Raw genomic sequence first — 12,132 nt, forward strand, 5'->3', positions numbered from 1 at the left:
GTCCCTCACCCCTCTGTCCCTCACCCCGCTGTCCCTCACCCCGCTCTCCCTCACAGCGCTGCCCCCCCACGACCGTTACTCCGCGCGCACTCCGCCATTCAAACCCGCCTCTGGGGGCGGGCACGCCGCGCGTTGATTGGCTGGCTGACGGGGGTGCCGCGCTCTGATTGGCTGTCTGACGAGAGCACCGCGCGCTGATTGGTCAGAATGCGCGATGTGGGCGTGGCCGCGGCGAGGGCGGGTTTCCCTCAGCGCGCCCCACCACCCCACGTCTCCCGCGGCCATGGCCGCCCGCACTCCCCGCGGCGCTGTCGCCGCCGCTGTTGCCGCCGCTTCCTCCCCGGCGCCGCGGCTCCTCGGCAGCACCGGCACCCCCGTGCTCGCAGAGTGCCCCGGCAACGACGATGAGCGCGAGAGGCGCCAGCGCCGCCGCTCCCGGGCCGTGGACTCGTCGCTGCAGGGCCTGGGCTCGCCCGCGGCCAGGTAGGGCCGGTGCGCGGGGCCGGGCTGAGGGGCGAGCGCCGTCACCGACAGCAGTGTGTCCCGCAGGCCCGAGGGATGGCAGCCCGCGCTGCCCCAGTGGAGCAACGCGCAGATCTCGGAGCACTACAGCACCTGCATCAAGCTCTCCACCGAGAACGTGAGTCGGGGGCTCTCGGGGCTTTAACACTTGGGGCCTTGGCAGTGGGGTTATTGCAGGAATCACGGCATGGGACAGGGTGAGGAACCGTGAAGGGACAGCTGCAGGGCCATCCTGCAGCCATGGGCTGTGTCCGCACGGCTCAAGTATTTCGTGTTCCTGTGGAACCTCCTGGGCACCAGTTCCTGCCCGTTCCTGTCGTCCCATGGCTGGGCACGGCGGGGCAGAGCCTGGATCAGCCTCGGCCATTCCCCCATGATATTTAGACACTGCGATCCCCTCTCAGCTGTCTGTTCCCGAGGCTGACCAGCTCCATCTCCCTCAGCCGTTCCTGGGCAGGGAGATGCTCCAGGCCCTTCCTCACCCTTGTCACCCTGTGTGGCCCCGCTGCAGGAGCTCCCTGTCCCTCCTGTCCCAGCGATCCCAGAGCTGGGCACAGCACCCAGAGGTGCCTCGCAGGGCTGGGCAGAGGGGCTGGGTCGTTCCCTGACCATTCCCTGATGGAAATGCTCCTCCTGCTGCATCCCGGGATCCCACTGGCCTCCAGGACACTCTGCTGGGCAGGGACACTTTGCTGTCCCCCATGTCCTGCACAGAGGTCAGCCCCAGCCTGTCCCAGTGCCCAGGGCTGTCCCCACCCAGTGCAAGCCCTGAAATTCAATTCCCTGTTGAATTCCAGGCAGTTCTGTGCCCATCTCCCCAACCTTTTTCTGTTCCTCTTCCAAGAGGATCTGTGGCCATCTCCGGGCTGTCCTCCCCTAGTGCCACATCTGTCCCACGTGTCCTGTGTCCCCTCAGTCCTGCTGGCCCCCCCGGGGTGTCCTGGGTGGCTCAGGGTGTCCCTTGCCAGGGGAAAGGTCCCCAGCTGTGCTCTGTTGCAGAAAATCACCACCAAGAACGCCTTCGGGCTGCACCTCATCGATTACATGACTGAGATGCTGAAGCAGAAGAACTCAGAGCTCACCAACTTCAAGGTGAGAGGAATCCCTGCTGCTGCTTGATTTCCACCTGGCAATTAACCCCGGGCTTAATTAATGGGAAACCTGCAATGCTCTGGCACCCAAACTCCCTAGGAGAGGCTGCACAGCTGCACACCTCCACAGCTGGAGGTGCTGGATCCTTTTAAAGGCTGAATTCTTTCAGTTGTGCTCTTTCAAAAGGGAATTTTGGGGCTTGGGAGGCCTCTGAGGGAAAAGCAGTGACAAAGCAAGGCTGGGAGAGGAAGGGAGTTGGTGCTGGTTTGGATCCAGGATGGATCAAGGACTAGTCAGGGAAAAGATTCCCTGGAACTGCAGAGGGGGAGAAGCAGATTCCCATATGGATGAACAGAGGATTTTGGGATGTGGCCTCCAGGAACTGCTGAGCTTGAGATCCTGGTGGATGGAGCTGAGGGAAGGATGGAAAAGGGGATTTCACTGGGGGTGGGCCTGGGGTTGGAAAAGGCACTTGGAATTCTTGGAATTTCCCATCCTTCACCTCTTCATAATCTGGGAAAAAGGAGTGACACGGTGGGGGTGACCCTAAGGAAGGAGAGGTGGCTCTGGGCAGATCAACCCTGCAGCTTCCTGCCTCTCCCCATGGCTCTACTCAGCAATTCCCAAAGGATTTTTGGGTGTGATCCCAAAACCCCAAACCAAACCGTGGGGAAAACACCCGCAGGGGGTCCCACAGCTTCCACAACAACCCCTTTCCCTGCCATCCACGATTTTCCTGGGGATGCAGAGCCCTCGGGGAGTCAGACCTGGCACCTCCCAGGTGAGGCTTTTCCCTCTCCAGCTGGGAATTCGCTGTTCCTGCCCAGATGGCTGCCGGGACTCTGGATGCCAGCGCCAAGATCTACGCTGTCCGGGTGGATTCTGTGCACGCTGACACCTACAGGGTGCTGGGGGGGCTGGGCAAGGACTCTGCTCCTCCCAGGGACCCAGAGAGCACCCAGGAAGGTGAGCAATCCCCTCTTTTTATCCCGGGAAGGTGAGCAATCCCCTTTTTTTATCCCCAGGAAAGTGGGTAAATTCCCTCTTTTTATCCCAAGGAAGGTTGGGAATTCCCTCTTTTTATCCCAAGGAAAGTGGGGAAATTCCCTGGTTTTGTCCCATAGAAGATGAGCAATTCCCTCTTTTTATCCCAAAGAAAGTGACCAATTCCCTCTTTTTATCCCGAGGAAGGAGGGAAATTCCCTCTTTTTCTCCTAAGGAAAGTGGGGAATTCCCTCTTTTTATCCTGGGAAGGTGGGAATTCCCTCTTTTTATCCCAAAGAAGGTTGGGAATTCCCTCATTTTCCACCCAGGAACAGGAGAAGCCTCAGTGTTCTTTCAAAGTCAGGAGTTTCAAAGCAGTTTGGGATTAATGGGATTTTCCAAGGGCTGGGAGATCCCAGATTGGTTCTGCTGGAACGCTGGAGCAGGGAAGGATGAGAGGAGAACCTGGATGAGTTGCTCAGGGATTTCAGATTTCCATTTGGAGCCAAAAGGGGCCAAACAGGATCAGACTGGGGCCAAAGAGAGTCAGTTTGGGACCAAGTAGAGGCAGTTTGGGGCCAAATAAGGTCAAGTTGGGGCTAATTAGGGACAATTTGGGACAAATGGGGTCAGTTTGTGAATGGGTAGGGGCAGTTTGGGATGAAATAGGGTCAATTTGTGGCCAGAGAGGGTCAGTTTGGGACCAGATAAGGGCAGTTTGGGACCAAGTAGGGTCAGTTTGGGGCCAAATGGAGTGAAGTTGGGAGCAGATAGGATCAGTTTGGCATTAAATAGGGTCAGGTTGAAGCCAAATGGGGTAAAGTTCTGGCCAGATAGGGACAGTTTGTGGCCAAGGAGGATCAATTTGGGGCTAAAGAGGGGCAGTTTGTGGCCAAATGGGGACAGTTTAGAACCAGATAGGTTTGTGAACGAATAGCAGCAGTTTGGGGCTAAATAGGGGCAGTTTGGGACCATGTGGGGTCAGTTGGTGGCCAGATAGGGTCAATTTGGGGCCCAATAGGGTCAATTTCTGCCTAAACAGTCAATTTGTGGCCAACTGGAGTCTATGAAAAGCCAAGCAGCTCCAACCCATGGAATCTTGGCCATTCCAGCAATTCCATGCCCACTGCCAGTTTGTTGTCCAAATCCGGGTTACACTCATCCCATCCATCCCTCCTTTAGGGGATTTTAGCCACTTTTGGGGTGTAAATTGTCCTTTTCCCTGGCAGAGGCCAGCCCAGCCGCCGAGGCCAGGAAGGCACAGCCCAGGAAGAAACCAACATTCCAGAGCATCGAGAGGAACCTCGGGAACATCAACGCGGCCGAGGGCAGCCGCAGGTGTGAGGTGGGGCTGGATTTATCCTCATCCTCCTCATCCTCCTCCTCATCCTCCTCATCATCCTCCTCCTCATCATCCTCCTCATCATCCTCCTCATCCTTCCTCATCCTTCCTCATCCCCAGTTTTCCTGCTTCTCCATTCCCCTGGGCTCAGACAGCCCCACACCTGGGAATTCTGGCTGTTCCTGAGCTGGGAGTAGCCTGGAAAAGGATCCTGGGATGGGTTGGGTTGGAAGTGACCCCAAAGGCCATCCAGGGACAGCTCCTGGGACACTCCAGGGTGGAATTGCCAGGGAGGAGCTGCAGGAGCTCCATCTCAGCCTTTTGCATGCCCAAAGGAGGAATTCATCCATCCATCCATCCATCCATCCATCCATGCTTCTATCAATCCCTCCCCTCTGCACTGGGAATTTCCCTCCCAGCTCCTGCTGGAGCTGATTCCTCCTGGAGCTTCTCTTGCTACCAGGACATTGGGACTGGGACAAATCCTGGTGCTCCACTGTGGCAGCAGAGCCCTTATGTCCCTGTTTTTCCCTGGATCCCAGAATCCTGGAATGCCTTGGGTTGGGAGGGACCTTAAATCCCATCTCATCCTAATTTTCCATGGCAGGGAGGGAAGAATTCCTCCCTATTTTCCAGTCCACACCAGCCCATGGAATCCTGGAATGCCTTGGGTTGGGAGGGAGCTTAAATCCCATCTCATCCTAATTTTCCATGGCAGGGAGGGAAGAATTCCTCCCTATTTTCCAGTCCACACCAGCCCATGGAATCCTGGAATGCCTTGGGTTGGGAGGGACCTTAAATCCCATCCCATTCTACCCTTTCCATGGGAAATCCCACCCCATCCCACCTCCCTCTATCCGAGATCTCTCCATCCTGGCCTCAGACATTCCCAGGGCTGGGAAGGACACTTGTGGCTCCTTTTCCCTTGGGATCTGCACTCCCAAGGCTCTGCCAGAGCCCTCCCTGCCCCTCTCCATGCCCCATTCCCTGATTCCCGCCCCATTCCCTGATTCCCTCCCCATTCCCTGATTCCCACAGGTGGATCCCATGTTCCAGAGGACAGCTGCCTCCTTTGACGAGTGCAGCACAGCTGGGATTTTCCTGACAGGACTGCATTCCCAGAGCTTCCAGAGCCAACTCCTCTTCCATTCCAGGATTATCCCTCTCCCTTCCTCAGAGACCCTGACGCTTCCCAGCTCGGATCCTGTCCAAGTAACAGATTTAAAAGGTGAATTCCAGGCTTTTCTGTTCTGTTTATCCAGGTCTTTCCTTGCTTTTCCTGTTCTAAACCAGCTCTTTTCAGAGGCTGGGAATTCCTGAGCCGGGTTAGGTGGGAATTCTTGAGCCAGTTTGGGAATTCCTGAGCCAGTTGGCAATTCCTGAGCCAGGTTAGAGATTCCTGAGCCAGATTAAGGGATTCCTGAGCCAGGTTGGGAATTCCTGAGCCACATGGGAATTCTTTTCCCTGGATAACTGAGCCCTGCCTGCATGGATTCCAGAACCATGGGATCCCTGCTTTATCCAAGGAATTCACCCCATATCTAAGCTCTCCCCTTTTCCCAGCCCTGCTGGCCCCATGCCTGGAAAAACGCCGGATCTGCTCCTCCCTGGCTGGATTCCAGTTCTCCAAGTGGGATGAGGAGTCATACGATGAGGTGAGTGGGAATTCCTGATCCTGGTGGGAATTCTGGAGCCAGACTGGGATTCCTGAGCCAGACTGGGAATTCCTGAGTCAGATTAGGAATTTCTGATCCAGATTTGGAATTCCTGAGCAAGGTTAAGTGAGAGAATTCCCAAGCCAGGTGGGAATTCATGAGTCAGATTAGGAATTTCTGATCCACATTGGGAATTCCTGAGCCAGAGTAGGAATTCCTGAGCCAGGTGAGAATTCCTGAGTCAGATAGGGATTCCTGATCCAGATGGGAATTCCTGAGCCATGCTCTGAGCTCACCCAGGGCGCTGGGATGTTGTGCCTCAGGAATGCTGGGATCCTGCATTTTCCCATGGAATCCCAGGCTGGTTTAGGTCGGGAAGGACCCTAAGGATGATTGAATTCCCACCTGGCACGGGCAGGGAATGCTCCTTGGACCAGGGTAACCCAACCTGGCCCAACTCCAGGGATCCAGGGGCAGCCACAGCTCCTAGGGAATTCCAGGCAGGGATTGTTTAAGCCCCAGTGCCACTGCCCATGGCTCCCCTGTGCTCAGTCGGTGTCGGCGCTGCTGGAGAAGTTCCGCAGGAGCGAGCAGGTGTTCGATCCCAACGCCGAGCCCGACAGCGACGATGAGGAATGCGCCGAGTTCCCGCCGCAGTTCATCCCGGAATGCGAGTCCCAGCCTGGCTCCCCCCGGAGCGCCGCGGGAGAGAGGACTGGGGAGTTCACAGATCACGTTGGCTCCTTTGGGACACTCGGCCAGAGCAAGAGGTGGGAATCTGCTGGGAATCCTCAGCTGGGGTTTCATGGATCTGTGATGCCTTTCCCTGCTTCCTGCTCCACTCCTGGGCTCATCCAGGAATGTATTCCTGGCATGTCTCAACTCTGGCCAGTCCAGCTGTTCCTGGCAGCCTCAGGAATCCCAAGGGAATGCTCTCCCTGAGCAGCTCCCTCTCCTTTCCCAGGGCTCCTTTGGGAGAGGGAGACATCGGGACCATGAGCCTCCACCTGTCCATGAATCCTGGGGAATATTCCTACTTCAGCCCCCGGATACTCTCCATGTGGGCAGGGCCTGAGCACTGGCGATTCCGGCCTCGCCAGCAGCACTGTGAGTGAGGGAATGTGGGAATTCATCCGGGAATGGCTGGGAGGATTGATCCAGGAATGGCTGAGAGGGAATGTGGGAATGGCTGGGAGGCAATGATGGAATCATTTGGAGGAAATGTGGGAATCAATCCTGGAATTGCTGAGAGAGAGAGAATCCTGGGATTGCTGGGAGGATGAAACCTGGAATTGCTGGGGGGAATCCTGGAATTGCTGCCTTGGGAAGGGCCTCAGAGGGTCCAGGGACATCTCCCACCATCCCAGGCTGCTCCAGCCTGGCCTTGGACACTTCCAGGGATCCAGGGGCAGCCACAGCTTCTCTGGGAATTCCATCCCAGCCCCTCGCCGCCCCCCCAGGGAGGAATTCCTCCCCAAATCCCATCTAAGGCTCAGTCAGACTTTCTGCTCCCACAAAAAACCATGGATTTCTTTAACCCATGGAGCTGAGACCAGCACCTGCTGCTTTCCTATAAAAAAGGGGGAAAATCCATGTGAGTGCCCTGTGCCTGGAGCAGATGTTCCCTTGGGAATGAGCTGATTGTCCTTGCCCTGTACCTAGGCACTGACAGCTCCTTTTTCCTTTTCCTTTTTCCTTTTCCTTTTCCTTTTTCCTTTCATTTTTCCTTTCTCCTTTCATTTTCTTTTTCCTTTCTCCCTCCCATTTTCTTTTCCTTTTTCCTTCTTCCTTCCCTTTTCCCTTTTTTTCTTTTTTTCTCCTTCCCTTTTTCCTTTTTTTCTTTTTTCCTTCTTCTTTTTTTCTTTTTTTATCCTTTTTTTTTTTCTTTTTTCCTTTTTCCTTTCCCTCTCCTCTCCTCTCCTCTCCTCTCCTCTCCTCTCCTCTCCTCTCCTCTCCATTTCCTTTCTCCTTCTTCCCTTTCCTTTTTCCTCTTTCTCCTTTCCCTCTCCCCCAGCCAACCCTGTCTCAGATCAGGAATCCCGCAAGAAGAATCCCCGGAAGGTTTTCCAGCTGGACTTTGAGGAGGAGGTTGACTTCGAGCCGCATTTCCGTAAGACCAAGGTGCTGTCAGCTCCTCCTGCTCCCTTTTCCCTGTAATTCCTGGGATCTCCTCAGCTCCAGGGTCATTTTTCCATGGAAAGCAGCTGGCTGGAGCTGTCCATTCCCTTCCCAGGCATCCATAACTCTGGCCAAATCCATCCTGGAGAGCCAGAACGTCCGGAGCACCACACTGCCTGCAGACTTCCACTACGAGCCCCAGAACATCCTGCAGCTGTTTCTCAAACCCCTGGTCAAGGTCAGCAATCATCTCTGCCCGAAATCCTGCTGGGAATAGTCCCAGAGAATCAATCCAGGCACGAAATTCCTCCTCTCTAAGTGTTCTGGGATGTCCCTCAGGGATGTCACAGAGCATTCTGGAGGGGGAAAGGGGATGAGGAACAAGGCTGAGCCTTTGGAAAATTGAGGATTTTTTGTGTCCTGTGCCTGCAGCTGAGCCAGAGCTCAGAGCCAGCTGAGCTGGGGCTGGGAATTCCTCCCTTGGGCTGGGAATTCCTCCCTTATAGGGAGCAATTATCCTCTCCCCGAAAACCTGCTGGGAATAATCCCAGGGAATCATTCCAGGCACAAAACCTCCTCCTCTCCCAGCTCTGGGAGTGTTCTGGGATATCCCTCAGGGCTGGGGATGTCGCAGAGCACATCCCAAAGGGGAAAAGGGGATGAGGAACAAGGCTGAGCCTTTGGAAAATGGAGGATTTTCCCTGCCCTGTGCCTGCAGCTCAGCCAGAGCTCGGAGCCTGTGGGATCCTTGGAAAACGAGGCTGGCATTGAGGATTACGACTACAACAACCCCAACGACACCTCCAACTTCTGCCCTGCCCTGCAGGTAAAAACTGGGAGTGTTTTATCCTCTTTATCCTCTTCCCTGGGTTGGAGACGAGCTGGGAATAATGGGGGGAAAATCCCTGTCTGGAGTGAATTCCTGGGAAAAGGACTGGGAGCTGCAGGGCTGACATGGAGGTTGCTCCAAGCCCAGCCTGGCCTGGGACACTCCAGGATGGAATTGCCAGGGAGGAGCTGCAGGAGCTCCATCCCAGCCTTTTCCATGCCCAAAGGAGCAATCAGTCCATCCCTCCATCCCTCTATCCATCCATCCATCCATCCATCCATCCATCCATCCATCCATCCATCCCTCTGCACTGGGAATTCTCTTCCCAGTTCCTGCTGGAGCTGATTCCTTCTGGAGCTTCCCTCCCTGCCAGGGCATTGGGCTTGGGACAAATCCTGGAGCTCCACTGTGGCAGCAGAGCCCTCGTGTCCCTGTTTTTCCCTGGATCCCAGCATGCCAGGCTGCTTTGGGTTGGGAGGAACCTTCAATCCCATGCCATCCTATCCCACCCTTTCCATGGGCAGGGAGGGAAGAATTTCTTCCCAATCTCCAGTCCAAACCAGACCATGGAATCTTGGAATGCCTTGGGTTGGGAGGGACATCCCATCCCATTATCCCATCCCATGCCATCCCAGCCTTTCCAGGGACACCTCCCTCCATCCTGGCCTTGGACACTCCCAGGGCTGGAACAGCTTTGGGATATTCTGCTCCCTCCCTCTGGAAAAGCCCCCATTCCATGGGGAATGAATTCCCTCTCTCCTCCTGCGCAGGTCGCTGACAGCGATGATGATCCTGATCCTGTGGAATTCATGGGCCAGGCTGGGGAGTTCAACCTCACAGCTCATCCTGAGGCTCCAGAGGGCACTGGGATCGTCAAGGGCATTGGGAATGGGATTGGGAATGGTGGAGACATCACAACCTATGGAGAGCTGAACCTCATTGCTGAGCCCCAGAGGGTGAGCAGGACTGGGAATGCTGGGACTGGGAATTGCTCACTGGGACTGGGAATGCTGAGACTGGGATTTCCTCACCGGGACTGGGAATTGCTCACTGGGACTGGGAATGCTGGGACTGGGAATTCCTCACCAGGACTGGGAGTGCTGGCACTGGGAATTCCCCACTGGCACTGGGAGCTCCTCCCTGGGCACGGCTGGAGCAAAAACCTCTCAGCACCTCCGGGGTTAAAAATCCCAGGATGAACTCCCTGGTGCAGGATCTGTTGGGACTGGGGATGGATGTGCCATTCCCAGATAAGCCCTGATGGAAAAAACGGGAATTTAGCAGCCAGGCAGCACTCGCAGTTTTTCCCGAGGAAAATTGGGAATGACAATGACTGATTGTTCCAGTGATCCCAATTCTCTCCCCAGATCAATAAAATCGCCATCCAGTATGCCAAGACTGCCAAGAAAATGGACATGAGGAGGCTGAAGAGGAGCATGTGGGAGCTGCTGACAGATTCCCAGCAGGAAAAGGAAACAGCAGGAGAGGTGAGTGGGAAACCTTGGGAAGAGGGAATTCTGCTCAGCTTGGCCAGCAGGAATTCCTTCTGTAGGCAAGGACAGGCTGAGGCTTGTGGGGTTTTCCTTGGAGTCCTGGGGAGCAAATCTCAGCTCAGAATGCCTGCATTTTCCCAAATCCTGGGGAGCAAATCTCGGCTCAGAATGCCTGCATTTTCCCAAATCCTGGAGAGCAAATCTCAGCTCAGAATTCCTGCATTTTCCCCAACAGGCAGAAGCAGCCCAGGAAGAGGAAACATCAGCAGTGCAGGGAGAGAAGATCCTGAGTGACATCACCAAAGATCTGCTCCACAGGTTGGGATCAGGATGGGACAGGAAAACCCCTCCCTGCTCCAGGTGTTCCTGGGAAAGCTGCAGCCACATCCAGCTCAGCAATCCTTCAGAAATCCCTGGGAATTCCCTCGGCTGTGCCCATCCCCATCCTGATCCTGCTTTTCCACAGGCTCCCTCCTGTCATGGCCACCAACCTGTCAGTGCCACTGGCCTTTGTGTGCCTCCTGCATCTGGCCAACGAGAAGGTGAGAGCAGAGAGACATTCCCTGAAATCCTGGGAGTTCTGGGCTTGGGATGGGCTCAGCTCCTGCCCAAGATGGGAATTCCCACTGAAATCCCCAATGGGCTCAGCTCCTGCCTGAGCAGGGAGATATTCCCACTGAAATCCTGGGAATTCCAGCCCCGGAATGGGCTCAGCTCCAGCCGTGGGCATGGGAACAGCAGCACCCTGAGCATTCCCAGTCTGGGTTGCCCTGTCCTCAGGCTGGCAGTGCTTTGTCCCTCAGAGCTGTCTGAGCACTGTGGGCATTCCAGACTGGATAACAGAGCAGAATCCCAAATTCCTGAGGCTGGAAAAGCTCTCCAAGGTCACTGAGTCCAAGCTGTGCCTGATCCCCACCTCGTCCCCAGTCCAGGAATTCCTGGGACATTCCAGGGATGGGAACTCCAAACCTCCCTGGGCAGCCCTTCCCAAGGCCTGACCCCTTTTCCGTGGGGAAATTCCTGCTCCTGTCTGAATTCCCTGAGAAAGGAGCTCCACTCCCACAGGAGGGGCTGGGTTGTTCCAAACCCTCATCCTGGGGGTTTTATTCCCACAAACTCCAAGGGGAGCAGCCTGGCTGTGCCAAGCTCAGCTTTCCCTCTGCATTCCCAGAACCTGAAGCTGGAGAGCACGGAGGACCTGTCGGATATCCTGGTGAAGCAAGGAGATTGATCCAGAGCTGCATTCCAGCCTGGAATCACCCAGCCTGGCATTCCAGCCGGGCAGCACTCACTCCGGACATTTCCTGGATGGGGCTGGGAATTCCCACTGCTCTCCACAGCTCAGGAACACCTGGAACTCAGGGATGTCCTGCCTGACCCCAGACCTGCTCAGAGGGATTGGCTCAGCCCTCCTGGCACTTCCATCCGGGATCCAGCGGCTCTTCCCAAGGATTGAGCTCTGGAGTTCTGCATCCCACTGTGAATCACCCCTGCCTGCAGCAAAAGGCTCCTCTGGATCCCAAAGTTTCCTTTCTCTGTGTCCTGAAAGGCTCCTGTGTGTCCTAAAACTTCCTCTGTGTCCTAAAAGGTTCCTCTCTTTGTATCTCGAAATTTCTTCTCGTTATGTCCTAAAAGGTTCCTCTGTGTCCCAAAATTCTCTCTGTCTGTGTCCCAAAAGGCTCCTCCACATGTCCTTCCCTGTCTGCAATTCCCAGTTCTTGGACTGCCTGTTACTCGTGGAATTCCCTGGAATTCTCTCCCTTTTTCTACTGTTTAGATAATAAATGGCTTCGGCCTTGGTAGCCTTTGGGCCTTGGAAGGAGTTCTGGAAACAGGAGAGGTGCAAATAACCCTTGAGGGAGGGGTTGGGGCAGCTCCCGAAAAACCCTGGGAATGAGGGAGGGCAGGGCTGGAGCACCAGGGGGGAATGACCCTGCAGGAACAGCCGGGAATTCTGGGGCTGGGGCAGAGCTGGGATCGGATCTGGGGCTGCAGGGTGGGATTGGGATGGGATTAGGGCAGGGTTGGATCTGGGGCTGCAGGGTGGGATTGGGGCAGGATTGGATCCAGGTCTCCAGATCAGGATAGGTATGGGAT

At 55.5% G+C, this 12,132-nt stretch overlaps 1 protein-coding gene across 2 annotated transcripts; it reads left to right on the plus strand.

Moving 5' to 3' along the window:
• The first annotated feature begins 245 nt into the window (after positions 1-245).
• NCAPH (non-SMC condensin I complex subunit H) lies at positions 246-11,839 on the plus strand. Of its 2 annotated transcripts, XM_085080533.1 has the most exons (17): positions 246-483; positions 550-640; positions 1,522-1,614; positions 2,442-2,580; positions 3,828-3,943; positions 4,979-5,168; positions 5,504-5,595; positions 6,148-6,365; positions 6,560-6,702; positions 7,610-7,716; positions 7,829-7,951; positions 8,432-8,539; positions 9,313-9,498; positions 9,910-10,029; positions 10,271-10,353; positions 10,502-10,577; positions 11,207-11,839. In XM_085080533.1, exons 1-17 carry the CDS (start codon positions 284-286, stop codon positions 11,264-11,266), a joined length of 2,145 nt encoding a protein of 714 aa, XP_084936659.1. In that variant the 5' UTR covers positions 246-283; the 3' UTR covers positions 11,267-11,839. The 2 variants fall into 2 exon arrangements, with proteins under 2 accessions (XP_084936659.1, XP_084936658.1); XM_085080532.1 differs by lacking the exons at positions 246-483; positions 550-640 and having other exon boundaries at positions 791-1,614.
• Positions 11,840-12,132: the final 293 nt, after the last annotated feature.

The sequence above is a fragment of the Lichenostomus cassidix genome, chromosome 22 (assembly GCF_008360975.1).
Source record: "Lichenostomus cassidix isolate B80296 chromosome 22, HeHo_3.0, whole genome shotgun sequence".
Classification (NCBI taxonomy): domain Eukaryota; kingdom Metazoa; phylum Chordata; class Aves; order Passeriformes; family Meliphagidae; genus Lichenostomus; species Lichenostomus cassidix.

Excerpts from the sequence above, each read along its gene's own strand:
- NCAPH (XM_085080532.1), top strand. The coding sequence starts at position 1,141 with ATGGAAATGCTCCTCCTGCTGCATCCCGGGATCCCACTGGCCTCCAGG. Across the intron at positions 7,952-8,431 it reads TTCTCAAACCCCTGGTCAAG|CTCAGCCAGAGCTCGGAGCC; the intron begins GTCAGCAATCAT and ends CTGTGCCTGCAG. Across the intron at positions 10,354-10,501 it reads ACCAAAGATCTGCTCCACAG|GCTCCCTCCTGTCATGGCCA; the intron begins GTTGGGATCAGG and ends GCTTTTCCACAG.